Source organism: Vipera ursinii (assembly GCF_947247035.1).
Source record: "Vipera ursinii genome assembly, chromosome: 3".
Lineage (NCBI taxonomy): Eukaryota > Metazoa > Chordata > Lepidosauria > Squamata > Viperidae > Vipera > Vipera ursinii.
This window is the reverse complement of record NC_139516.1, coordinates 89420344-89448012: the sequence shown is the minus strand read 5'-3', so window position 1 is coordinate 89448012 and position 27669 is coordinate 89420344. Positions and strand designations below refer to the sequence as shown.

General features: G+C 40.9%; 1 protein-coding gene across 1 annotated transcript in view; it reads left to right on the top strand.

Moving 5' to 3' along the window:
- Window positions 1-14202: 14202 nt before the first annotated feature.
- Window positions 14203-27669, top strand: part of COL11A1 (collagen type XI alpha 1 chain) — a gene marked incomplete at its 5' end in the record, with an annotated part of 287402 nt that continues 273935 nt past the window's right edge. Inside the window, one exon of the mRNA XM_083358489.1 lies at window positions 14203-14323. Coding sequence (XP_083214615.1) covers window positions 14203-14323 — 121 coding nt within the window. The remainder of the gene's footprint in view (window positions 14324-27669) is intronic.

The window sequence follows — 27669 nt, the reverse complement described above, 5'->3', positions numbered from 1 at the left end:
TTGTAAGATAGACATGTGTGAGTTCCGGCACCTTTTTCTTTTACAAAAAAAGCACTGTTTACAGCAAGGAGGTTCTTAGGACTGGATTTCTAGGAATATCAGCCAGAAAGATAATTGAAGAAACAATTCTAGATTATTTGAAAAAAGGCAGTAAATATAAAGTGCTGATTTATTTATTTAAAGTGCTGACTTATTTATTCTGTGTATCTATTCTTTCAATCTACGGTGATCCAAAGTATGCCCAATGCATGCGAAACCACAAAGAAATAATAAATAAATAAATAAATCAGAATAGAAATTTGCATTGAAGTCTTGACTGCACTTAGCATTATTTTTGATTGAAATAAAGTGTGTTTCCTTCTTAAAAAAATAGAAAAAAACCAAGTAAACATAAGCCGAGGTTAAAAAGGAATAATCAGTTGAGTCTAAAACTAGTGAAAGAAAATAAACAATGTTATAATTCCTATGAAAGATGGACAGGGGCTGGATTCTGCAAATTACTTTGGCAGAAGTGCATAACACTTTTGCATATTTTTTTTCATTTTGGCATAACCAAACACATTGTTTTTGAAGTGCTTGCCCAACACACCGCACAAATGTCAACTGCATTTCTCAGCTCAGAAGTAGAAAAAAAATAAATCAGTTTTTCAAGTAGCTAAAAATACTGAGAATGTCTTTGTGCATGTTTTTTTTCTGGTTAGATAAATGCTGCCCCAATAAAATGAAGAAAAATTTATTTATTTATTTATTTGTTTTTATAAACCGCCCTTCTCCCGAGGGACTCGGGGCGGTGTACAGAGTAAGGTAGGTAAACATAATGAAACAATACTGAAAAACAATAGTCAAAACAACTGGGACCCCAATTAGAGCTATCAGGCCAGGCCGGACTGCTGGAACAGGTAAGATTTTAAGTCGCGCCGGAAGGTGCGGAGGTCGGGGGCCATCCGGATTTCAGTTGGTAAGCAGTTCCAGAGGGCTGGCGCACCCACTGAGAATGCCCTCCCCCTGGGGGCCACCAGCCGACATTCCTTGAGCGGTGGCACCCTGAGGAGGCCCTCTCTGTGGGAGCGCACAGGACGGTGGGGTGTTGACATTGGCAGAAGGTGCTCCCGTAGGTAGTCCGGACCCATGCCATGTAGGGCTTTGTATGTCATTGTTAGCACCTTGAACTTCACTCGGAATGCAACCGGAAGCCAGTGCAGCGCATGGAGGAGAGGTGTGATATGGGAGTATCGGGAGGCTCCCAAAAGTGTCCGTGCCGCTGCACTTTGCACCAGTTGAAGCTTCCGAGTGGATCTCAAGGGCAGCCCCATGTAGAGAGCGTTACAGTAGTCTAGGCGAGAGGTCACAAGGGCATGGGTGACTGTACGTAAGGCATCCAGGTCCAGATAAGGCCGTAGTTGGCGCACCAGTCGAACCCGGGAGAAGGCCCCCTTGGTCACAGCTCCTATGTGATCTTCCAGGGATAGCTGCGAGTCTAGGAGGACACCCAGGTTGCGGGCCCTATCAACAGGGGGTAGTAACTCATCCCTGATGTTAAGGGGTGGGATGCTCTGAGTATCCTGGCTTGCCGGTACGTACAGCCATTCAGTCTTGTCCGGGTTCAGTTGAAGCCTGTTCCTCCCCATCCATTCCCGGACCGCTTTCAGGCAGCGGGACATCACGTCGAGGGCATCACTGATGCTGTTTTGAGTTGAGATGAAAAGCTGGGTGTCATCAGCATACTGATGGTACCCTACTCCAAAGCTACGAATGATCTCACCCAGCGGTTTCATGTAGATGTTGAACAGGAGAGGCGAGAGGACCGACCCCTGAGGGACTCCGCAAACGAGAGGCCTCGGGGTCGACCTCTGTCCCCCTGCCAGCACCGACTGCGAGCGACCCTGGAGAAAGGAGGTAAAAACCAGCGCAGAACCGTGCCTCCCACTCCCAGTCCCCTGAGGCGCCGCAGCAAGATACCATGGTCGATGGTATCGAAAGCCGCCGAAAGGTCTAATAAGACTAGGACAGAGGAATGGCCCCTGTCCCTGGCTCTCCAGAGATCATTCATCAAAAATGTAGGTGATCTACATTATATATTCTGATATTTAAGGAATTCCCAAAGACTGAAACCTGAAGTTCTGTAACTTTGTAGAACAATAGCCTGATTTCCATGAAAATGATAGTACAAAGTGTACTAATATCAGGAAAACTCTAACACAGGAGTGTCAAACTGGCAGCCCATGGGCCGGGTGTGTCACATGCAGGCCAAGCCCACCCTGGCTCCACAAAGGCAAAAAACATCATGATACAGTATGTTACAATACGTCATGTGACGCGAACGAGTTTGACACCCATATTCTAATATATACTAAACCAAGTTCAAAATTCAACATTTAAAAGTAGCAATTTGGAAAGCAGTGCAAGGTCTCCCAGAAGCATAAAATCTAAAAAAAACCCCATCACTTTGATGTGACGCAAAGATGTGAGATTGACTTCTTTAGATCAATTTTCTTTGATCTGCTTACAGAATCAAAGCTATGACCTGTGGGTATTTTATTATATAATATTTTTATAAATTATATTCATTAATGAAACTGATCATATAAAAATATATCTAATCAGGTTAGGTGTGTGTGTGTGTGTGTGCATGTGTGTGTGCATACGGGTATGCAAAGAACAGCAGTGGGGAATTTTACAGGTATGCAAAGAACAGCAGTGGGGAATTTCAGTTCAGTCCCATTGGGCTGTGTTTGCAGAATCCCTCAGGTATTTGCTGTTCAAGACCTACATAAAGCTTTTTGGAATGATCATCCAGAGATCTGAAGGCTATTTTCAGCAGTCTGCTGATGACACTCAGTTTTACTTCACCAGTCTATCTGGTGCAAGGAAGCCTGTGCAGACAGTTCCTTGGCTACAGAGATGAGCTGGATGAGCTCCAGCTAACTAAATCTGTATTCTGTTAATATGGAGCTGCTGTTTAATTCTCGGTTTTGGTAATTAGGAAGATAGCTTTAACAGAATTACAGAGTTGGAAAGGACCTTGGAGATCTTCAATTCCAACCCCCTGCTCAAGCAGGGGACCCTATACGATTGTGGACAAATGATTGTCCAATCTCTTCTTTAAAAATTCCTGTGAACTTCTGGTGCCAGGCCATTCCTCTGATTAATTGACCTTACTGCCAGGAAATTTCTCCTTCATTCTAGATTGGTTCTCTTTTTGATAAGTTTCCATTCATTACTTCTTGTATATCTACAGGGGGAGGGGTCAGATTAAAAAAAGTCAAGATGTGATCATGATCAGAACACTGGAGGCCTACCATTTGGTCTGTATAATGCCAACACATGGATGGAACGAGTTGGGCTTTAGCCACACAGTCAAAATTGCCATCTTGACTTTATAACCACCCCCAAAGTCCTGATTTAAAGTTAATTATTGCATACCAGTTATGTTGCATTTCCATAAACCGATCCCTCCATGCATGTAGAATTATTCTACCTATCACCTACTACCCACTATGGCTATTTGGAGAGATGAGGCTAGAAACGGATAAGGTTGGTTGCTTTGAGGGTTGGAGGTAGGGAAATAACTTTTGGTCTAGCTCTCTCTATGCAGGCTGGATATCTGTACACATGATCTTCCAGGCAGGTCTACACATGAGAGGAGGTGGATAACATGCTATAACAGAACTGGAAGGATTGATATCTCTCAGGTAGAAGATGCTGTTTTGAAGTTATGTACTAATTTCCTCACATTTTTGGCTTGAATTTTGGGAAGGGGAAACTATTTTCAGCAGTTTGAGAAGGCGCAGACTTAATACTGATGGGCTGCAGGACAAATATTTCTGAAGTCATTTAGCTTGCTATAATATGTACTCTTCCTTTCAATTGCTTCCAGAATATTCCTATAGTTGGACTCTTGATATTAATCGACCTTGGTTTCCTTTCTCTCAAAATCAGAATCAAGCAGAAAGAATATCAAGAACCCAACAGTTCAACCCTAAGTTATATCTACTGTGTTTTCTACTATTGAGTGAAATAATTGTTCCAAGGGAAATTTTCAGAGAAAATGATAAGTGTAATGACACTTAGACAACTTTGAAAACTGCAAATGAAAATTGGGGAGCCTTTCTGCACATTCAGAACCGGGCACTGGCTTATTTTCTCCCAAATTGGAAACACAGTTGTTGAGTGCAGAGAAACATTCAAATGTCCACCTATCCCCAGTGATGGTGAAATGATTTGTTCCTTTTGGGAAAATGTGTATGGTATTGCATTGGACACCATAACAGACTCAGAGATGCATGTGAAGAAACAGTGGTGGGCAGATAGCTGCAGGGTGCTACCTTTGGAAGTGTACAGATGCTACTGCTAAAAATGGTTAGTGAGGCTAAAGCTCAACCCATTTCACACTTGTAAAAGGACCATAGCTCCATTTTGAAGTGTCATGGGTTAGAGTAATGTGAATACAGTACATAAATATTTTATGTGATCTATGTCTGATGTTCCTGGCGGCTATCAGACAAGAGTTATAGTCTAAGCCAGGGGTCTTCAAACTTGGCCCTTTTATGACTTGTGAACTTCAACTTCCAGAATTCCTCAGCCAGCATGCCTGGCTGAGGAATTCTGGGAATTGAAGTCCACAAGTCATAAGAGAGCCAAGTTTGAAGAACCCTGGTCTAAGCCATAAGGAGAGAGTGAAAAATGTTCAGAATTCACCTTACTGTGGCCCATGACTTTGTTAAATGCAGCAGCGCATCTGATAATGTGATCAGATCTTTTTCCAGGAAGCTAAATCATGTTATAGTAGGAAATATGAGCTGCATGGTGGGGGATAGCCAAAGCATGTCAGGAAATGTCCAAGTCTCTTTTGTTAGGTTTCTAGGAGGTCTTTGATTCTCTGTTCCAAGAAACCAGTGCTGTTATGTGAAGAGCAAGGTAAGAAGAACAAACAATTTGTCTGAACCAAAGGTCTCACTTGACTAACTGTAGCAATCGCTTTTGTTCAGCACTAGCCCCTTTGCTTTCTCATCGTTCTCAAATAGACTTATCATGATGAGTGGCCAAAAACTGTCATAAGCCATGATAAGATTTATACTTGGTGCACAAGCCATATGGCTCTCACTAGCAAAATTAATGAAATTCCCATAGACATCACTAGGCCCTATGGATGTATTACCAGTGCAAAATTACCATACATGTGTTGTACAGATCTAATTAACTAAGGGAATTCATGGCCAGCCTTGATAGCTTAAAAAAAATAGTAAATATATAAAAAAAATGACTCATGGGTCTATAAATATCAATTAAGCTGATTCAGTGGAAGCTTTACATATAGGCAATTATACCTCCAAATACCATAGTCCAATGGGAATTTTGAGAAGCTTAAAAATCTGGCAACAATGCTAGAAGGCCCATCATTGTTGTGCTTGCATACATCACCACTATGAGCTTTGAGGAGGCATGTAAAATAAAACAATCTAATCTTCAGACTGATCTGGCAAGGCAGTTTTCAGTTCACTTATCTCCCCAGAGATAAATGATAGGGTGTTTTTAAGAGTTTTGGGATGATATGTATGGTAACAGAATCTTCAATTTGGAATTAATGGACAATTTACTACAGAGGAAGAGGAAGAAAGTTTTGTGGGTTAATGCGGGTTAATTTGTGTAAGAACTATCTATTATAGCCTACTTTGGCTAGAGAGGTTAATAGGGATAGGTGTTTGTGATGTGTAAATGAGAATATGTTTAGGTAATAGTGAACTGTGGAAGAACATAGATGGGAATGATGCTAGTTTTTTTTATTTTAGTTCTTTATACATATTTAGTATTATTAAGGATTGGTTTACTCTATATAAGCTAGAGAGTGATGGATTTTAGAGTTTATAATTGTTAGTATATGATTGTTTATGATTGCTTTTTAGATATATACCTTGTATTTTGCTCTGGGAAGTCGGGGGGGGGAGGGGGGAGGAGGGGAAGTAGGGGGGGGGAGGCAGGGGAGGGAGGAGGGAGAGGGGGAGGGGGGGAGATAGGGGGGAGGTAGGGAGGGGAGGAGGGAGGGGGAAGGGGGGTTTTCTAAAGGAAAACTGTATTTTAAAACTTTTCAATAAAAAAAATGATAGGGGAGATAGGCATCTATGGCTATGTAATGAAGAGAATTGTGTATGCCCATTTTAACTAACGTCAATGGGTTCTATTAACCTGGGTCCTTTACTGTCAACTTATTTGGGAGTTAAGCACAGTGTACATTTGGTACTAAGTACAAACAGCAACCAAAGAGTGGCTATGATAAAAGATTAATGAGTAGGATGATTAGGAAAATTAGAATACTATTGACAGTATAGCAACAATTAATTCTTTACCACTTTTAAAAATGTCCTCCATGCCAGAAATCACAAGTTCCATATTTAATTATAAACAGGTTCCCATTTTCAATGCTAAGCTTACTTTAGATGATAATGTCACAAAAATGTTTTAGACCAACTTGGGAAAGATGGTCTCCCATATTCTATATGAAACATATTTGTTACCAATTCTCATAAGAAATATGGGCTTCAGTACTTGGTTGGAATTAAATGACAAGCTTGAAAGCCTTCCAAACAGGAAGTAGCTGGGAACTGCGAGTTCATAATTTGAATAATTTGAATCAACTGACCTATTTAAAATGATGGAAGAGTAGTCATAAGTAAACATAATTAGCTCATTAAAAATGAAGAAGCAAGGAGAAAGTCGTGGATGAATAGCAACAACAACAACAAAAGGCATTATTCTTCACGTGCATGAAGGTTATGTGAAAATGTGGGCAACGAACATCCTGTGATCAGACTGGTCCATTACAAGAATGATGCAAAAGAACAATTGTCCCTTCGACCCGAAAGCCCATGTGGCAGGCAGAAAGAGGCTCAAGTATTGACCCTTGCATCCAGTGTAAATAGAGCTTGCATCTTTCATAGAATTTCTAGTTCTTACACTAAGCATAACCTATTAAAAATTGAACCACTTCCTGTAGAGACTTTCAGTTCTGGTATTGGCTTAGTAAAGCCTGAATGTCTCTGGGTTTTAGGAACTGCACAACACCATCTAGGAAGAACTTATGTTAATGTAGAACTGTAAGTGTCAAGGTCTCAAAATACATTTATACTCAAGAGAGAACGCAATGAACAATATCATCCTCAATCTCTGAATGAATTGGCCTGCTGGTCAATCCCAGGACACTGGTCTTCTTTCCTTGCCTAATTAACAGAGAAATACCTGCTAGATCTAAAAATCAATCCCAGGCTTTAGATGGCTACAGTAGGATTCCTAGAATAGCAGAACAACATGAAAAAGGGTAGCAAGATCAGCAGATGTTAAGGTCGCTGTAAGTGCACCGTTAGGGCAGAGCTAATAATGATAAACAACGTTTTTTCTTCAAAAGTAACAAATCAATAAAGAATTCTCCCCTACTTAGGCCTGTAACATTTCAAGGCATTTATCTGTGTTGTGGTATGATATTTTCCCAATTTTCACCACTAACTGCTACAGCATTGCTGAAGAGTATCTTGAGATATTCCAATAAAGCAGCTAAAAATATTGTCACTCATTATGGTAACATCAAATAAATGTGCCTCAGGATCTTCACTTCCAGGTCTTAACAGTTTCAATGGCCCTCAGAACTTTTTTTTTAAAAAAGTGTTGACATTTGTATAAAGCCAAATTAATTACTGTCTTTTCAGTAATCTGATTCTTTTCCTAAAGGTTTTAACCTTCTAATTAATATTGGGGATGATTCTCCAGTGCCTAACCCTTTTCGTTCTCTCTTTCTTTGATTTTTAATCCATTATTTACATTCAAGGGAGAGCAAGATAAGTTTGTCGGGTAGATGTTGTGATGTCTTAGTCTGGAACAAGAATTTTCAGTTACAGTGGGATTGCTTAGGCACACTTGTCTAAAGGCAAGGCTCATTCCACTCATTGGGGCATGTGCTTCTGAGTAAATAAGCATATGGTTTGAGTAGCAAAAATATACCCAATAGTGAAGCTGAGCTTTCTTGTCAGGGTTTGCAGGCCAAAGAATGTGAAAGAGTCAGAATGAGCTTCTTCAGTCCAGGAAGAAGAAAAGCATTCTCCACTCATTACTCTTTAACCCTTCCCCCACTGCCTGAAAGTACAACAATGCCCCATCTGTGTTGAGGGTAGAAAGAACCACACGCATTAACCAAACGACTCATCTGCCTGTGTCTCAAAAAAATGTATTATGAATATCACACTGTCCTGTTTAGTCAGCGGCCCTCCCGAAAGGCCGATTTAAAGCCTAATGAGGTAAAAATAACTTTCAAACAAATAAATCAAGAATAACTTGATAACGATTAATTTACCTTAAACTTAGATATTGGGCCAAGAAAAATCTGAGCTAAGCTCTTAAGTGGGATCTATGCTTTATGAACATGTCATGTCACATTTCCTCGCGGCATGCAGGAGACAACAATTAAACAATTAGGAATGATCAAGCACATAGAGACATTATTCTTCTGAAATATGAAGCAAATCATGTCATACTATAAATATCATCAGCAACCCTCTGGAAACACAAAAAGTAGACCAAAAATAGGTCCTTAAGTATTTGATTATTATTAGAAAGAAATAATTATATATAATTTGACATGACTAAAAAGAATGTCTCACATTTTTCCTCTAAATCTACCATTGTATGTTAATTGCCCTTATAAATAGTATTTAATTTATGTTAATATGAGGGGAATAAATTAAATAGTATTTAATTTATGTTAATATGAGGGGAATAATGCCATAAAAGGTTTCTAATGTTGGAGGAGAGACTAACCCAAACCATTCTAATCTTATACCTCACCCCAAAACTGTTATATACTGGATTTATCTGGTTTCTTCTTGTTACATATTCTACTGTATATCTTAGTAAAAGGTAAAGGTTCCCCCGCACATGCGTGCTAGTCGTTTCCAACTCTAGGGGCCAGTGCTCATCTCTGTTTCAAAACCGAAGAGCCAGCGCTTGTCCGAGGACACCTCCGTGGTCATGTGGCCGGCATGACTAGACGCCAAAGGCGCACAGAATGCTGTTACCTTCCCACGATACTGGTCCCTATTTTTCTACTTGCATTTTTATGTGCTTTCAAACTGCTAGGTTGGCAGAAGCTGGGACGAGTAACAGGTGCGCACTCTGCTACGCGGCACTCGGGATTCGAGCCGCCAAACTGCCGACCTTCTGATCTACAAGCTCAGTGTCCTAACTCACTGAGCCACCGCGTCCCTGTATATCTTACATCACAGATATTTTCTTAATGCACAGGAGAATAAGAAGGCATCTTATTGAACCAGTGTAAAGCGTACATGCAATTAATTTCTGAAATCAACCAAGATTATATGAGCCACACTTAAAAGGTAAAACAAAATACCAATCCCTAAGAAGGTACTGTAGATGTCACAATGTCCTAAATTTTGCATGCGTTTTGTAACTTTTTTAAAAAAACCAGTCAATAACTCGCTCATAGACCTTCTCCATGGAGAAACAGTTACAAAAAGATAATTAGATATTTTAATGTCAGATCTAATTCTTGCTCTAATACAAGCCCTGATCAGATTGTTCTTCAGAAATGAAATCAAAAGTTGAGATTCTTGCAGCCCCAAAGGCTCAATCAACCCTCTAAATTTCTTGATCTCAGAAGAACTGACCTTCTAGTGTATAGTAGATGTACTTAAAAGTGTGGTTTTAACATTCAGCGTACCCAACACTTTGATTTCTTTTGGGATTCTTGAAAAAGAACAGTGATGATTTTGGCAGTTATATACTTTATTCACAATCAAGTACGAGAAAACAATGGATATAATCCCATTAGATATCATAAATGTGGAATCTTGATTGCAGCCTTTGTACTGGAAATTTAGTCTAATGTTCTGTATCTAATGTGTGTATGTGGCCGTGCATGTGTATGAATGTGTGGATGTGCACACACATCCACAAACAAACCTGTATTTTGCAAGTAGATTATTTCTTGTTGAATTCTTTGAATTCTCATTCTGGAGAATATTTATTTTTTATTTTTTATTTTAATTCCATTTATATCCCGCCCTTCTCCGAAGACTCAGGGTGGCTTACAAGCTTAGCAGTAGCCTTCATTCTATGTATATGCCTGCTTGTTAGGGTTTTCACACACACCCCCAAGCGGCATTATTACAAAGTCAGCTTAATTGCCCCCAACAATCTGGGTCCTCATTTTACCTACCTCGGAAGGATGGAAGGCTGAGTCAACCTTGAGCCTGGTGGGACGCGAACCTGCACTGATTGCAGGCAGCTGGTGTTACTTAAGGAGGCATTAGCCCACTGCTCCACCAAGGCTCTTTTGGATTACAAAGGTACCCATACTGAACACTGAATGAACACAAGCCACGGGGACTTCCTAAGAGAGACAGTTCTCCTACTTTTTCTCTTCCTTTTCTGCACTAGGCTGCTGAAGTCATTATGTGTTTCTGCCTTTCTGTGTGTTTCCATGAAACATACGACCCAGGCAGAGAATTTGCTGAACTATTTTGCATCTTGCTGAAAGCACTTAAACATCCGTGGCTGGGGAGAAGAGGAAGGTGGCTAGGCTCCAAATAAACTTTTTTTTATCAGTTTGGTTGACTGTCATTTTCTGACTAGCCTTCTGCAAAAGTATTTTTCAAGAAGATGTAAAGCTGTAATATAAGGAGAAATGAAAAAAAAATAAGTAAATCTTGAAGATACTTACCTGGTCTTCCCCTAAAGGTAAAGGTAAAGGTTTCCCCCGCACATGCGTGCTAGTCGTTTCCGACTCTAGGGGCCGGTGCTCATCTCCGTTTCATAGCCGAAGAGCCAGCGCTTGTCCAAGGACGTCTCCGTGGTCATGTGGCCGGCATGACTAGCACGGAACACTGTTACCTTCCCACCGTAGTGGTCCCTATTTTTCTACTTGCATTTTTACCTGCTTTCAAACTGCTAGGTTGGCAGAAGCTGGGACGAGTAACAGGCGCTCACTCTGCTACGCGGCACTCGGGATTCAACCTGCCAAACTGCCGACCTTCCAATCGACAAGTTCAGCGTCCTAACCCACTGAGCCACCGCGTCCCTTGGTCTTCCCCTAGTAGTCTGTAATTTGGGAATTTCTGATCTAATCGTTTAGAAGTCTCTCCAAAGATCAACTTCTCTCTTTTTTATGTCCTAAGAAAACATATTAATCTACTTGGATATTGTAAATGATTGTAATGTACTATAAAAAGAGCACAGATGATTTTACCTAGTTTGAGTTATGAAACATCGGCAAGAAAACAACCAAGCTCAGACAGCACACAGGGTCCTCATTTCAACCCTAAGCTACAAATATTCCCTTTTATTGAAATGTACTTTTATAATTACGAAAGGAAAGCATAAATTACATTTATGGTTTCACATAAGTCCAGAATAGATTTATATTATTATGTATTATATTAATAAATCACCTATTGAAAAGAAAATTGTAGCATAAGTGCCAGATCAATGAAATATCACTTAAAGGGAAAGATCTGTTGTTTTAATGTTTTGGCTGGCCCTCAGTGCAGAGCACACCAAACAATTTCATATCAAGAGGGCACAAGCAGTCTTAGTGAATTGTCCTCATGGATCAGATCCATCAGTTTTAGATTTTGATATCCTTAATCAGCAGCTCTTTCACCTTACCCTAAAAATGTGGATGAGGGACATGATTGTGCTGAACCTTTAGGGACAGTATATCTGAATGATATTCAGCGTATAGAATATTAGTATAGGTACAAAGGGCTTAAACCAAACATGTCAAACACAAGGCCTGGGGGCCGGATCCGGCCCGTGAAGTGGTTTCATGTGGCCCGCAAAGCCATCCTGGAAACAGGGAATGGCCCCCACTCCCTTGGCCCTGGCCCAGAGACCCTCCTTCTGCCAGAGACTCTCAGATCTGTCCCACTCCTGCACAGGCCCCCATAGGCACCTTTGATTCGAACGATGTAGAGCTGACCATGCCCACCCAGTAGGCCATACGCACTCTAGCCACGCCCACCCAGTAGGCCACGCCCACCCTGGCCATACCCACCCGGCCCCCTGAGGGCAACCGCAATGCTGATGCGGCCCTCAATGAAATTGAGTTTGACACCCCTGGCTTAAACCCTTATTTAGGTGTGTGCATTTATTCATATTTATATCATCCTTTCTATCCTACCTTTTTCCAAGAACTTAAGGCAGGTTACCTGCATTTTATCCACATAATTAATAACCATGTGAGGTAAGCTGGTCTGAGAAACACTGGTCTAAAATTGTCTAATGTCTTAGCATGAGCTGAATCTGAATTTCTTCAATTCCTTTCCAATGCTTCAACCACTAGACCATACTGGCTCCCAAGATCAGCCTTCTTTTCACATACATACATATACATATACACACACACATTCAGGCAATGTATATAGTATATAGTTTATTGTTTATAACATGGTTAACAGGAGACATATATCACTAATAAGAAGGAAAAGACCATTCTAAGCCCTAAAGAGTTCAATGGGACTACTGGCTAAATAGGTTCCGATGGAGCTGTATTTTTACCACAGTATTGTCACTGGAATCTTCTGTATATCATTTGCATTGCCGTTCTTATATTGTGCTTCTTTACAGCCAGCCAAAGCATCACAACAAATGAATTGTGCTGAATTCAGTAGGATTTGTTTCCTAATTGGGATGCTAGGATTTCAGCGGGTTCTTCCCATGTCATCGATGAACAACTAAGCCTGAAATATGAGATCCTATCTGCCAACTGTCTAAGTACATTTACTTTCGTGGACAGTCTAGTATCAGGAGAACCTTTATGAGTATACAACCTTGCACGTACTGTACATATGTTCACCCAGCTTTCTGAAGCATCTGCAGCTAAGGGCAGTTTTAAGGCTCTCTGTGTACTGAATTCCTAAAATGAAAGACAGTGTCCTACGTATCTCCCTACCCACCCCCCCACCCCCCACCCCCCCCCGTGATCTGACATCTGACATTTTCCTACAGTTACTTCAGCGAAAGGGGTGCATGCTGAAAAGCATTTTCTTTTAGGATTCAGTCACATGTAGGACTTCGAGGAAGAGCAAGCAGTTTCCAGCTGGGCTTCCAGGCATCTTGTCATAAGCCCCTTTCTTGACGGTCTGCAAAAAAAAAAAAAAAAAAAAAAGTCAAAAGCTTCTCCTGGGTTCTAGGCGTCCTACAACTTGACCACAGCCAATGCTGCATAAAAGGTAGGCAGCGGCAGCTGTGGGGGGGAATGAAGCCCAAGAGCTCGACTCTGCTTTGCTTCGCGTTGACTTAAGAGCGCTTGGGGGGGGGGAGGATGTCCCCTTTACGGTCGCCCCCTCCTCCTCCTCCTCCTCAGTCAAGTCGTTTCCCGGACCTTTTTTTTGGGGGGGTGAGTTGGTGCCGTAACGCTATCGCCGCTGCGCCTCCTTATTCCCGCTTACCTGACTGTCCTTCTTTGGAACCCGGGGTCGAGAGTTCGTGGCTGAAGGGGAGGGGGGGCGGGCAGCAGGCGTGGCTTCGAGTTCTCAGGCAACTTCTCATTGGTTTGGGCCCCGCATCCTCCCTGTCAATTTAGACTCCCCTAGAGGGTGAGAGGAGGGGAGCATACAATGGGAGGGCGTGGGGGGGAGGAGGAGGAGGAGGAAGGGGGGGGCTCCTGTCCGCCCGCCAGCCCGCCCGTCCGCCCACCTCCTCCCTCCCTCCCTCGCTCGCTCGCTCTTCGCTACTGCGGCCGCTTTCCCGGTGCGCCTCTTGGCCAGCCCCTTTCGCGGGATGCAGCCTTTAGTGGAGATGCTGCGCTCCTCGCGTTTGGATTGAAAGCCCTCTCCTCCCTTCGGTCTCAAGGCCGGACGCCGGAGAGGTGAATCGGAGGGGCCGGACCCGGGCGTTGGAAGACACCCTTCCCGCCGCCCCCGCGTCCCGAAGCGGCAGCCCCGATCCGAAGTCGCCCCCACCTCCTCAGCCGGCACTTTCCCCAGGAGCGCTTTTTTCTTTTCTTTTCTTTTCTTCTTTTCTTTTTGAGCGTAGTTTTCCTTGGATTCGATGGGTCGCTGAGGAGGGAGCGCCCCGCGGCCGAAGCGTCTCTTGGAATACAAGCCCGGGCGGCGAGAGAAGCGAGCGCGGGGGACGAAGGGACCCCGGCGAGAGGGTGGGGTGGGTGGCCGTTCGGGCGCCCTGGTGTGGGGCGAAAGCATGGAGAAGAGTCGGCAGTGGTCCACCAGGTGGAAAACGAAACGCTGGTGCTGGGACTCGGCTTTCCCGGCTCTTCTCGTCTCGTCAGTGCTTCTGCTCCAAGCGGCGGAAGTCCGAGGAGGTAAGAGAGCCAGGAGGATCCCTTAAGCCCCCGGCTGGAGAGATGTGCGGGGCTGGGCTGGGCTGGGCTGGGTTGGGCTGAGGCAGCATCAGGCGGGACGCAGCCCCGATTTCTAAAGTGACCCTAGCAAGTGAGATGGGGAACGAGCCTGCCTCTCCCTTATCACATTCCCTGAAATGCGTCTCTCTCTCTCTCTCTCTCTCTCTCTCTCTCTCTCTCTCTCTCTCTCTCTCTCTCTCTCTTTCTCTCTCTCTCTCTCTCTCCCTCTCCCTCTCCCTCTCCCTCTCCCTCTCCCTCTCTCTCTCTCTCTCTCTCTCTCTCTCTCTCTCTCTCCCTCTCCCTCTCTCTCTCTCTCTCTCTCTCTCTCTCTCTCTCTCTCTGTGTGTGTGTGTGTGTGTGTGTGTGATTCTGGGATCTGCTCTCTGGTTTGGTTGGGGAGCACTCTGTATATGCTCCAAGGATTTCTTTCCTCCCATGTTGGTTGAGCCGTCACTGGAGCTCCGGACCTCGGATTGATCCTCAAATTAGGAGCTCCTTGACTTCGGCATATGGGAGGATGCTGGGAAGAGAACCCAAGGCGATCCAAATGCTCCCCAGTCCTGTCCATCCAACTAAATCTAGTAAAGTTTTATTTCTCGACAGAAATCAGTAGGCACGATCGGTCTGTGAGTCTCAAATACCATCTCCCCCCGGTTGTAAAAGTGCTGTGGGGCAAAGCGAGAATGGGAAGGAGGTGGGTTGCTGCATGCAGTAATGGAATGATCTGAAACTCGAGAAGACGGCAAGGAACCTTTTGAACCAAAAAAAAAAACAAAAACCCGCTACTTTTTGGTGTGGTCGACCAGTTTTGTAACTGTTAAGGAGACGGTTTATGCAAATTCCCTCCCACCACCTCCTTGCTTGAACTTGGTGAGATTATTAAACTGAGTGAATTCACATACATTTGGCCGAAGTGAAGAAGAGAAGGGAGCGACAGAGGGGAAGCCTTGGTTCACTTTCACAGCTGGACCACACTGTGACTACAAAATCCACAGGCTTTTTCGGGGGGGGGGGGGAAAGGGAATTATTTCAAATTGGTTGGAGAACTCTTTCTAGCTCAGATCCTGAAATGTCTTGATAATCCTTTGATCTGTCATTGACTTGCTTGAGAACATTGGAGTGGTGCAGAGATGCTTGGGTCAGGTGTGTATTGGGTAGCTGAGAAGACAACTTCGGAAGAAGCTAAGATATTCAGAGAGCCAGAGAGTTTAACCCATCTCAAATATTACCTTACCTGCCCCCACTGTCTGATTGCCTGCCCCAAAGTCCCCATTGACTCTGGCCAGCTTACGTGGCAAAACTGAGACAGGAGGGCCATGCACAGAGGAACAGGAAACTCCTCCCTTTCTCTTCCCCCCCCCCACTTTAGGTGCATCTTTGGCAGAAGGAGCAGAATGGAATGAATGGTCCCATAGGTGGGCATGTGTTAGTCTACAGTTTCTGGAGCTGCAGATGTTGGATCTAACTAAGAAGATCATTTAGAGAGAGAGAGGGAGGGAGGGAGGCAGGGAGAAGGACTCAAGGGAAGGATGACATAATAATAGTAATATCTTTTTTTTTCCTAGTGTGAGGGGGGGATATTGGGAGAACATACTGACACAGTCCCATTTATAAAAGCTGGCTGTGTTCTAAACCAGATACCTGGGATCCATGATGGGGAAGTTTCCTGGGGGATTTTTGCCAAGTCCAGTATTACAGCAATTTGCTTATATCACCTCCTTCTATTCTCTGCAGATTTGTGTTGTAACTACATTCTTTGTTAACTTCTTCAATCCAGTGAAATCTGTTGAAGTGGTTGCATAGTGTGCACCTTCCTTCCTTCCTTCCTTCCTTCCTTCCTTCCTTCCTTCCTTCCTTCCTTCCTTCCTTCCTTCCTTCCTTCCTTCCTTCCTTCCTTCCTTCCTTCCTTTTACATTCTGAAGCCAGGGCAATATGAGGACTCTGGCTCCACTGAAGCAATTTCCCCCCTAAAAGTGGTTCTTGCTTTTCTGAATGGGATGCTCAACTGTTAAGTGCCAAGGAGAGTCGAAAGATGCTTCCTGAGAGCTCCTGTTCAGCCTCTGGGTTCCTGCTCACCTCTTGGACTGGACTGTCAGTCACCTCAGCCTGTCTATCTGCCCCCTGCTGGCCTGCTCTGGAATAAAGCTGTGGGCAGAGAAGTCAAGAAACGCTTTCAGCTCAGAGGCAGGGGTAGGATTACTATTTTCTTGCCCCGTGCCAAGAAAAGCTTTCGGAGAAGGGAAGTGTGAGGGGGAAAATACAGCTACTGTTTTTCTTAATTTCCTTTCTTCCAAGATCCAAATATGATTTGGAGATTCCTCTCTCTGACTGACTGGCTTGCTGTGCATTTCTTTCCTGGGAAATCAGAGGCTAAGCTGTATTTTTTTTTTTTCAAAAGGAGTGAATCTTGCTATTGTCCCAGTGCAGTTCAGATGACTGAAAATAGGCAGACAGAAGTTTAGCTGTGTGATGTTGGTCCTTCTAAGGTTGTAATTCACTGAAGTATGCAATATGGAAGAATGTTCTGATGAAACTGCCCTCTGGGTAGACATATATTGGAATGCTGCTGTCTGATAACAATTTGACAGAGTGATTAAGAAATCACACATTTGACAAATCCCTGCATCGCCTCCTAATATCTGCCTTTTTTAAAAAAATCAAGAATGCCAAAAATAAATCTGCAGACATGCTGTTCTTTGTTTCTTTTCCCAGAAAAAGCCCTCAAATACTTTCCTGAACAGTGGTGACTGTTTGAAGTACAGTCAAACTTTTGATCATTTTAGCAGGCATTAAAATTAAGTGGGAGAGAGAGCTCATTTGGCATTTCCGAAAGGCATAGGTTAAAAGTTGTGTTCTTTTACTTTTCCTTTTGTTGTGGTTAGCAAGACCTCCAAGATGTAAAGTAGATATAAATTGGATCCCATGCAGTGGTGGGAGAACACAGAAGAATAACAATGCAATATATATAATTTATTTAAATAAGGCCAGGGTAGAACAGATTCTAGATATTCTAAAGGTATTACTTTAAAAATGAATGCAAATTAGCTTCATTTTAATATTATATTGACAATGCATGATTTTACTTAAGCAAGTCTAATGAGTTTTCTTTAAAAGTTACCAAACCCCAATTATTTTAATCTTATACCTTGAATAAGCTCTGCTTAAACTGCAGAAATTTCTAAACTAACAAATAAATACAATTGCACATATGCAATGTGATGTTAATATGAATGCAACTCTATTGAATAAGTGGCGGTTGGCTTTATGTGACTGAAAGGTATGCAATGCTATAAAACTGGGATGGTTTAGAAAAATCTCTGCAACATCTTGTGATGAATGATATAAAAGGCTGATGAAGATACCATACAAGAATTCCCATTCAGAGAAAGTTTTGGAAATCCATATATATTTCAGAACTCTGGTTTGGACCCTTGTTGCGTAGCAGAAAGAAATAACATTAGATATATTTGCTGCCTTGAGTTATTTGTAAAACTAAACAAACAAACACAAACAAAAACTATGCTTCATTTCCATGAAACAGCTGCTACAAAAGTATATAAACACATTTAATATACTTTCTCAGCTTTTTTTGGAAAAGCAGCTTATTCTAACAGACTTTTTTTGTGGATTATTTTTGTAATATGAAATCAGGTGCCAAGGATGCATGAATAGGCTACTTTATTCAACATTGCTCTAGCAGATGAATAAAACAACAGTTTTATTAAGGCGGCTGGTTTAATAGGCTAGTAGATTTAAACATAATGAGGAATTTCTAAAAGACAGTCTTCAGTGAACTTTACAGTAGAAACATTGAAGTAGCACATGCTGATTGATTATGTTTGTTATAGTTACAAAAAAATATTCTTTCCAGATTACATTAATATCTTAGCTGTTTCTCAGGTGGAATTCAAAGCAGGTTAGGCAAAATTCCTAGAATCTTATCTTCTGAGTTAGGAAAGAGGATCAAATTAGAAAACAATGGGGAGAAATTTGAAGTAAATTCTAGCTAGTTCCACCTACAGACATATAATATGATCCCAGTCTCCTCATTGCACATCCTTAACTTTGGCTGTGAAAAGAACCAAGGTCCAGTTTGAAAAACCTTTGCAGTGACCAAACACTGACATCTTTTTCTTTCTCTCTCTTTGTGGTCTGGCAGCTGACAGAAAAATGCCTGGTATGTTTTCTAAGTCCTGCAGTTCTTTACTCGTCCTTTACAAGGAGGTGAGAGGGAAAAAGAAAACCCTGTAAGGAAAGGAAGATAGATTTTTCCTCCCTCACTGCTAAGCCACCCCTTCTAAGAAATGGCTTCCTATTTTGTTGCTGACTTATATATTTCAAAAATCTAAGAACAGACCTCCCCTTCCTTTTTGCAACCTGGAAGAAATGTGCGTGTTTTTAATTTAAGCAGTTTTAATCTTAATCTGCGTCCGTGAACTGTCTCCTGAGAAGAAGGTGATTGTAGAACAGGGATGTCTTTCATAATCCTAGATATCTCTTGCTTGTTTGATGTTCTCTAGAGAACTAGAGATTTGGGATTAAAAGGATCACTGAATGCATTTGAGGTCCTAAGATGAAATATGGTCTGCTTGCTGGCGTTGCAAGTTGACTGTTGCAATAAGCACTTAAAAGGGCATGGGAATGAGGGTCAAAGAAGGAAGGTCTGGAAACAAACTTTGAATGTAATAATGAGGATTGTGCCCATTTTGGAAATGATTTGGATTAAGACCTGCCTTGGAGCAAATTGAGAACAGCACCTCTCTGGACAGGAACCTGAAAAAATGTGCTTGCTGTAATGAACAGCAGAGAGATGCACTCACGTTCGGAGGAAGTCTGAAGTACTTTTTGCAAATTGGTCTTGAAGTATGCACAGCCCTTCTAATAAGTAACAGAAAGCATTGCTTGATGAAATCAGTAAATAAATGAACATTTCAGTACCATTGCTCTGAGAATACTGGGAGGCCTGGTGGCACAGTGCAGGCATATAGCCTGGAGTTGAAACCTGATGGGGGTTCAAGGTTGACACAGCCTTCCATCCTTCTGAGGTTGGTAAAATGAGGTAAAATTGTTGGGGGCAATATCCAAATAAGGCTTACATTGTAAACCACCCGGAAAGTGCTATGAAGTGCAGTGGGGCAGTATATACTGTAAGCCTAAATGTTATTGCTGTGCTATACTTCATGACCTAGTTTTAGGTTGCTCAGTTTTACATGCAGAAGTTCCCAAGTTGAGCCTTTGGCATTTTTAGTAAAAAAGTGGATCAAAGATGTTGTTAGGACATAAGACTTTGCCTTCATCTTGAGATGCTGGAAGCAGCTTGGGATGTTCCATATATTTCAATATTGATACACCAAACATTAAACTTTTCTTGTTTGTCCCACAGTTGTTGTTTTTTAATTCCAGCCATGAATTCTGAACAGCGATACTAACTCCAAAAATTAAATACAGGTAGTTCTTGTTTACAGTAGTAACCATAATTGGGACCAGAGAGCCTTGGTGGAGCAGTGGGCTGATGCCTCCTTAAGTAACACCAGCTGCCTGCGATTATTGCAGGTTCACATCCCACCAGGCTCAAGGTTGAGTCAGCCTTCCATCCTTCTGAGGTAGGTAAAATGAGGACCCAGATTGTTGGGGGCAATAAACTGACTTTGTAATAATGCCACTTGGGGGGGGGCAAAAGCCCTAATAAGCAGGCATATACATAGAATGAAGGCTATTGCTAAGCACATTTGATTTGTGCTTAGATTGTAAGCCGCCCTGAGTCTTCGGAGAATGGCGGGATATAAATGGGATTAAAATAAATAAAAAAAATAAAATAAAACAGTCATTAAGGGAAATGGTTGATAAACGAAAGAGCAACTCTGCTTACAATCTTACTTTAGCTTTGCTTTGCTTTGCTGTACAGACTTATGAAAATTGTAAATGTGAGGTCTGGTCACAAAGTTACTTTTTCATCATAGTTGTAACTTTGGTCACTAAACGTGTCAGTCATTAAGTGAGGACTACCTGCAAATACTTGCCTTTTTAAAGTTGATAGTTTTCATACAATCCAAAAGGGGCAGAGAGAAAACTGGGCAATGCCTGCTGGTTCTGCCTCTATGTGTCCCATTTGCCACTGCCCCTGCTTTCAACTGCTCTGTGTATTGGGAATATCTCTACAGAGGAAAAGGCAACCTAATGTTGCCTTAGGAATTTAGACCCAGGCTCACAGAGGCAGTTAATGAAAAGAGGAAACATCTCCTGCAGCCAACAAGATAAGGATGGTGTGAAGGCTGGGTCAACTGAAGACCTCAGAATAGGTGATGGTCAGCAGATTGGATGGGATTACACGCATCTTTTTTTAAAACCCATGTTCATTTTCCACTCAACATCAGATTGATATATTATGGAGGACCCTGTACAGTTCTCCTTGGCATGTTTAATTTTTGTCCACTGTGATGATGCCATGTCAAGGGAGATATTTTTCCTGCTCTATGGCTGTTTGCTCTGTTTTAGTATAGAAAACTACCAAAAGAAAAAAAAGAACTATTACAATATTACTGTAAGTTATAATAATAACAGACGTCTACTAGGATAATTATACCTGTCACATCTTCTGTTTAATTTTGTACAACTAAAACAGCAAACTTGAAGAAGTTTGCTCTTTTTCTCACCATACTTTCCTGCTTCCTTTAAAGAAAAAAATATATTTAACCATTTGTTAATTTACTGTTGGGTCCAAGTAAACTAAATGAAAGCAGAAGGCATCTCTTACGCTTTGGAGAAAGAAATCATTCCTGGGGAAAAAAAAACATTTAGTCTTTTGGAATGAAGATACCACAGCCCCAAAGCTACAAATCACCCATTCACTACTTCTGGACTAACACAGAAAAGTATATTACCAGCTGTCAGATTAAGGTATCATTTTAAAAAGAAAACAGTAAGCTTTGCAAACTATACAAGTTAATAGCGGGACTGTTGGCCTAGCTAGCATAATCTGGTAACTGTGATTTTAGAATAAACTAGTGTTTAAGAGTGCTCTTTTTCTTTTTCTGTTTAAAGAAACCTTTGTATCAGAAAGTTGGGATTCTGAAAGAAGCCAAAATAATGATACATTCAGTACAAGAAATTAAAGTGAACTTATTTTGTGCAGGTTATTAAAATATGAAATTGTTAAGATTCAGCAATTTGCAGAACTGAATCCAAGTAGCCAAATGGTCTCCCTAATCAAGATTAAATAACCTAAATCTCTATATTGTATTCAAGTAAGGTGAATGACCTATGCATTTCCTTCTTCGGGAGAATCTGATTTCCAGATTTGGATGTCATCACACATATGGCAAGACTTACACACTTGTGTCAGATGTCAGGATGCAAAGACATAATGGCAGCATTTGTGTGAAGGCATCTTGGCATATCATGTGTAACCACAGTGGTGCTGTCATGGCAGTGGGTGCAATTGCTCAGTATTTGTGTTAGTGCCATTTGGGTTACAGTTAAGCTGTCAAAATGATTGCTGTGCATAAAGACACCAGATGGCACTGAAGCACATCCACTTATATGATTCGCATATCATGGTAGGTCGTGGTTTGTTGAATCACAATTAAACATCTGGCTACATCAACACATTAAGCAGAAGAGAGTAACTCACAAACAGCTCCCAGGCTCCCATTTATGGCCAATTAACATCCCCCAAATTTTGTTGCTAAGCTCAATAAAACAGCTTTTAAAAATGAGGTGGGAATGTGGATTAGAAGACCACTTAATTTTTTTGGACAACCAAAATAGTTGTCTCCTCCTGAAAAGGCCATTTTCATCATTGGCTTCCATGTAGTATGAGGCTGGCCAGTTTAGCCTCTTCTGGCAAGAATCAGAAGGATGACTGTTGAGTTCTTTGAGTATAAGAATTAGCTCACATTACAATCAAGAACAAACAGGTGATACAATTCTGCCATTGGTAAAACAAGAAACAGATGGAAACTTCCCCCTCCCCCCATATGACAGTCACTTCCAGCCCATTATATGGAGCAGACAGCAAAAAGAGGAACAAGCTTCTTGAACATTGATTGTAGTATAAACAGAATTTGCATTTGATATACAGCAATCACTGAAATTTCTTTTGCAATAGCTTCTTAGCTTTTTCTGCAATAAATCAGAAGTTCCTATAGTCTTGTTTGCCTGTATGTCTGTTTCCAATCTAGCCTGTGGGGAGAAGTCAACAGACAATGGAGTGGTATAATTTTGATGCTTGCAATCAACATACTCATCAGGAAAGTTAGCATAGCTGGATGCTAAGTGGTCTCACCTAACAAGAGAAAGTAGTGTCAAGATTGAAGCTTGCTGGCAATACTCCTAATTAGTTTGCAGAGACAGCAGAAGTGGCTTGCAATAAAGTATACAGAAATAAGCATAGAAAATATATCATTCAGACTGTTGCTTCTAACCCTATCCTGTCTATTTCTTAAGAGATTAAATGTTTAGTTCTCCATTGGACATATGTTCACTCATTCCAAAATTTGAAAATAAGGTTTGATTCAAAGGTTCAAACTGGATTAGACAGCCTGGAACTCATCTTCAAAGCCAGCATAGAAATATAACATCCCAAAAGAAGAAAGTAAACTCTCTGGTCACATTAAACATTCTGAGAGCTGAGGAAATGAATGAAACCCAAAGCCTTGTGGATCTTTGAAAGTATTTAATGTGATGATAAAATTTAATAAGCTGGCTTTTCATGTAACCCATCACACTACTCAACCCACCCTCTCAGCATTCTCCACATATAAAAATAAAGTTCCAACATGGTATATTGTCTACAAAAAATCTCAGCATTTTCTTTTCAAATGAAAGTGCTATGAAATCATCTAAATTGATTCAATAGGTTAAGCAAGTCCCTATTTGAATTTATAACTCTATTTCAATGGGAAGTAGTCAAAACATTGTCACATCAGAGGAGTTTTTCACAGTTTTGCCTAGCCTTAATATTCTCATAGATTGGCTACTTCATAACTGAAGTAAGTGTAAGAATTCTGCTCACTACTCAATGCAATTTTAAAATTGTATTCTTGGAATCAGAATGAAATTCTTTCCACCAAATTGAAGGATGTTGAGTAAAAAAATATGCAGAAGGAATTTGGGCATGCGACTAGCTATTTATATTGACAGAGCTGAATTAATTTACTTCCACTGAATAATCAAACGCTTTAATGCTATTCTGCAAAACCAATTCCCATGCAGCTGATAATTCTTATAGTATATGGACTTTAAAGATTTGATCATTCAGAAAGATCTTCATAAATATTGATTTACCGTGAGGAATTTGGCTTGCCAACCATATATAAATATATGTATGATATATAATCTCCCTCATAGATTCCACCAAAGTGTCCTATAAATATAGTTGAAGATTGCTCTCTCCTTTAAAATTTGAAAATGTTCCTCCCTCTCTCCAATATTCTAGCAATAATATTGGCATCCCATACCTAGACTGAAAAAAAAACTCAAGATGACCACAGGATGGCAGCAAAGAATATGAATTTTCTGTCTTGTTTTGCTGCCAACTAATGGTCATCTGGATTTTTGCAAATATAATATGCCTATGCAATAGTTTTTGTGTTGTACAGTCCTTTTAAGAATGTCTTATAATACTAATACATTTTCTCAGCAATAAGAGAAGTGTGTGAATTTTCCTTCAACATTCTTGTTTTGACTGATTGTTGTAAATAGATTACTTTTCCTCCCAGTATAGCTGCAAATCACTTGTTTAGCTTCTTTGCCAGTTATTTCTTTAATGATGAAATTATTCTATATTTTTGCCAATGAAATAATAAATTAAACAAAATGAAAACCATAAATTCCAAGAAAGTGAACATATGCTAATTGAATGTTACAGTTAATTAAAACAAATTTTCATCCTTCTTGCCACTAACTTATTCAAAAGCTATGCATGCTACCATTTGAAAGAATTTTCAAAGTAGATGTGCAACGAAATATTCTGAAAGTATTACTAAAGCAGTGTCTAAAATAAAATACCCCCCCCCTAAAAACAGCAGTGCAATAATAGAGAACAAAGCAATAAAGAACAATTTCAATCAATAAAAGCTCTGTTTCCAACCTGGAAATAAAACATGGGAGGGCTACATCCTGTTCCCTTTCATGGCTCACAGGTTGGTTTGGCTTAAACAATGAAGCTAATTTTAGGTAAACAAAAATATCTAATTGTTTGAATTGATTTACCTATATTTGTTTAGTGCACTTTGATAATTTTGTTTCTTTCATACTTTGCATAAAGGACATTCCTTGTGCTAGTTAAGGATTGGTTATCCAAGCGGGATCTATCACTCATTTATTACTGACTTGATTGTAGATTCTCCATGAGCAGCCTTGTTAATTAAAGCATGATGTTATAGGAATTTGAGGTGTTATGGAGACTCATCCACACATGCAAATGATAATCACAGATGCATTAAGTCATAGAGATGAACAAGGGTTCTAAAACGTGTAAGTTGAAGCACTAATAGTCATGCAAAATGCATCTGGATAGCAGCTTCTTTTCTTGCTCGGCAAATAAATTTATATTAATGTGCTGGTAAAGTTTTTAATATCCTGAACTTGATACTACAGTCTTCATATAGCCAAAAGTCCTGCATTAATAATGAAGAGTGTTTGGTTCTTGTATTCCCCAACTATCTTCCGGAAGAACTCAAAGTAATCCTATATGTCCAAGATCTCTAGTAAGAGGAACATCTTCTAATTCAAGTGAGGACTTCAGTAAAATCAGATGAGAAAGAATGACTGGGCATCTCTCATTTTGCAGGCTGGAAATGGTCCTAGAACCAGTTGTCATAAATTGATAGCAACTTATACAACAAACACACACATCACTGAAGAATAAGTGGTTAATAACCTACAACATAATTATGTAGAACAGTAGCATAGCATAAAACAGAATAGAATATTTTACGTATTTCTTTTCTGCTTTATTATTTTTATAAACAACTTGAGGCACACGTGCCTTAATACTTCTTCCTGATCCTCATCCTATTTTCACAACATCAACCCTGTGAATTGGGTTGGGCAGAGAGAGAGAGAGAGAGAGAGAGAGAGAGAGAGGTCCTGTTGGCATTCATGTCTAAGGCAGGAGTATAACTCACAGTCTCCTGGTTTTCTAGCCTGGTGCCTCAATCAGTGCCTTTTCATATTAGGTAAAGGTAAAGATTCCCCCGCACATGCATGCTAGTCATTTCCAACTCTAGGGGCTGGTGCTCATCTCAGTTTCAAAGCCAAAGAGCCAGCGCTTGTCCGAGGACGTCTCCGTGGTCATGTGGCCGGCATGACTAGACGCCAAAGGTGCACGGAACGCTGTTACTTTCCCACCGTAGTGGTCCCTATTTTTCTACTTGCCTTTTACGTGCTTTTGAACTGCTAGGTTGGCAGAAGCTAGGACAAGTAACAGGCGCTCACTCTGTTATGTGGCACTCGGGATTCAACCCGCCAAACTGCCGACCTTCTGATCGACAAGCTCAGCGTCCTAACCCACTGAGCCACCCCGTCCCTACCTTTTCATATTATTGTACTGTAAAATATATACAATTGCCTAAGTCAGATAACTGATCTTTGCAAGTAGGATCTGTGCTTCTGTCTCCATCATATGTCCACAGATGTTCTGAAAAGCGAGATGGGTGGAATATACATTTAATAAATAAAATAAGTATGAATAATATATGCATTTTCTCTGGTTCAATCATTTTTTCTATCCCTGGAATTGCTGGGGCTTTTCAGGCAAGAACATACAACTTGTCCTGCACCTACTAACCCCACTGCTATCAACCTTTGGCTTTCCAGAGGCTGAATATACAAAGGAGAAGTTATACTCAATCATAGCCCAGGTGAATACTTTGCTTCTTTTTTTCTCCAAAGGGTTCAAAGGAAATCCTGTTTAAATTAATCCTTTTTTCCTTTTCTGCAAACCTGTTAAGCTTGTATTAATTTGTTTTGTGGTTTATGCTCTTTATGGATTGACTATTTTTCCCAGGAATTGGTAGATATGCAGTACATGCAAGGGTCTTATCTGCGATTTTTTTTTAAAAAATTGAGAAGCAATTAATCTACCACTCCACATTGTAACAATTTTATTTTCTGTCTACACTTTGGATTCCTGCTTTTTACTAATGCTGAAGTACATCATGTTTCTTGCTTGCTTTATCAGTTCATGACTTACCATTTCTTCTAATACAACCCTTAAGAAAATATTTTCCATGCATTTAATTTGGCTCTGGCTTATCCACACGGGGAATATAAGTTTTCAGCAAAATAAAGTCTCTCTAAAAGAAGCAATGTTTAACATATGTAAATAGGAGAATCCTCCCCAAGTACAGGATATTTAGTCATCTGACTATTAATCAAAGACAATCATGGGAACCTCAAGGAACTCAATGATTTCCTTGTAAGACAAATGCATAGCTGGGGAGTTAGCCTCTTGGAGAAGGTTCAGGACAGGAAAGGTTGCTTAATTTCTGACCTAACTAACGATTCCCCCTGCTAATGTTCTGATGCTCCTTTTAATTTATCCTACGTATTTTAGTTGGGCACTTGAGATAAGTCTAGTGGTGGCAACAGTCTTTAGAGAGCATGTAGGGCAGAGGTCCCCAACCTTTTGGGCACCAGGAACCAGTTCCGTGCAGAAAGTTTTTTTCGAAGACCGGAGAGTGCATGGTTTTGTGTGCTGCCTGCATCCCATAGATGAGGCTTTGGTTGCTTGTGCGGACCAGTTGCTGGCATGTCACAGCCTGGTACTGGTCAGCAGACTGGGGGTTGGGGACTCCTGATGTAGGGGCAGAGTCCTTTGTTGGTTCTTTCCTTTAATCAGTCAGGTATTTTGTCTCAGCAAAGCTGTTAACAATATTTATTGAGGTAATGTTTATTGCTGCCTAGTGTGAGTTAATGATGGTAATAAGTGACTTTATATGAAACATAAATCTCCAGTATGTTCTTTTTTGGTGGGCAAACTTTCTCTTTAGGTACTACCTCTGGATTTTCCTACCATTTGAAAATAATCAGTTACGAACAATAGCAAAGGATATACTGTAACAATTCTTAGTAGCAAAGTTAGTCTAGTCCTGTCAGCCTTGCAAGGTAGTCTAGACAAAAAGCATAGTCAGATGGACTAATTCTACTTTATTGTAAGGTTACATTAAGAGAATCTTGCAAATCTGAGACTACATCCCCCTCCCCCTTTACAGTCCCTTTTACAGTACAAGAAAATAGGGAGGATACCTTCTCAAATGTTTGCTATGTCCACATTCCTTTTGTGTCTAAGCTCCCTCTTGTAT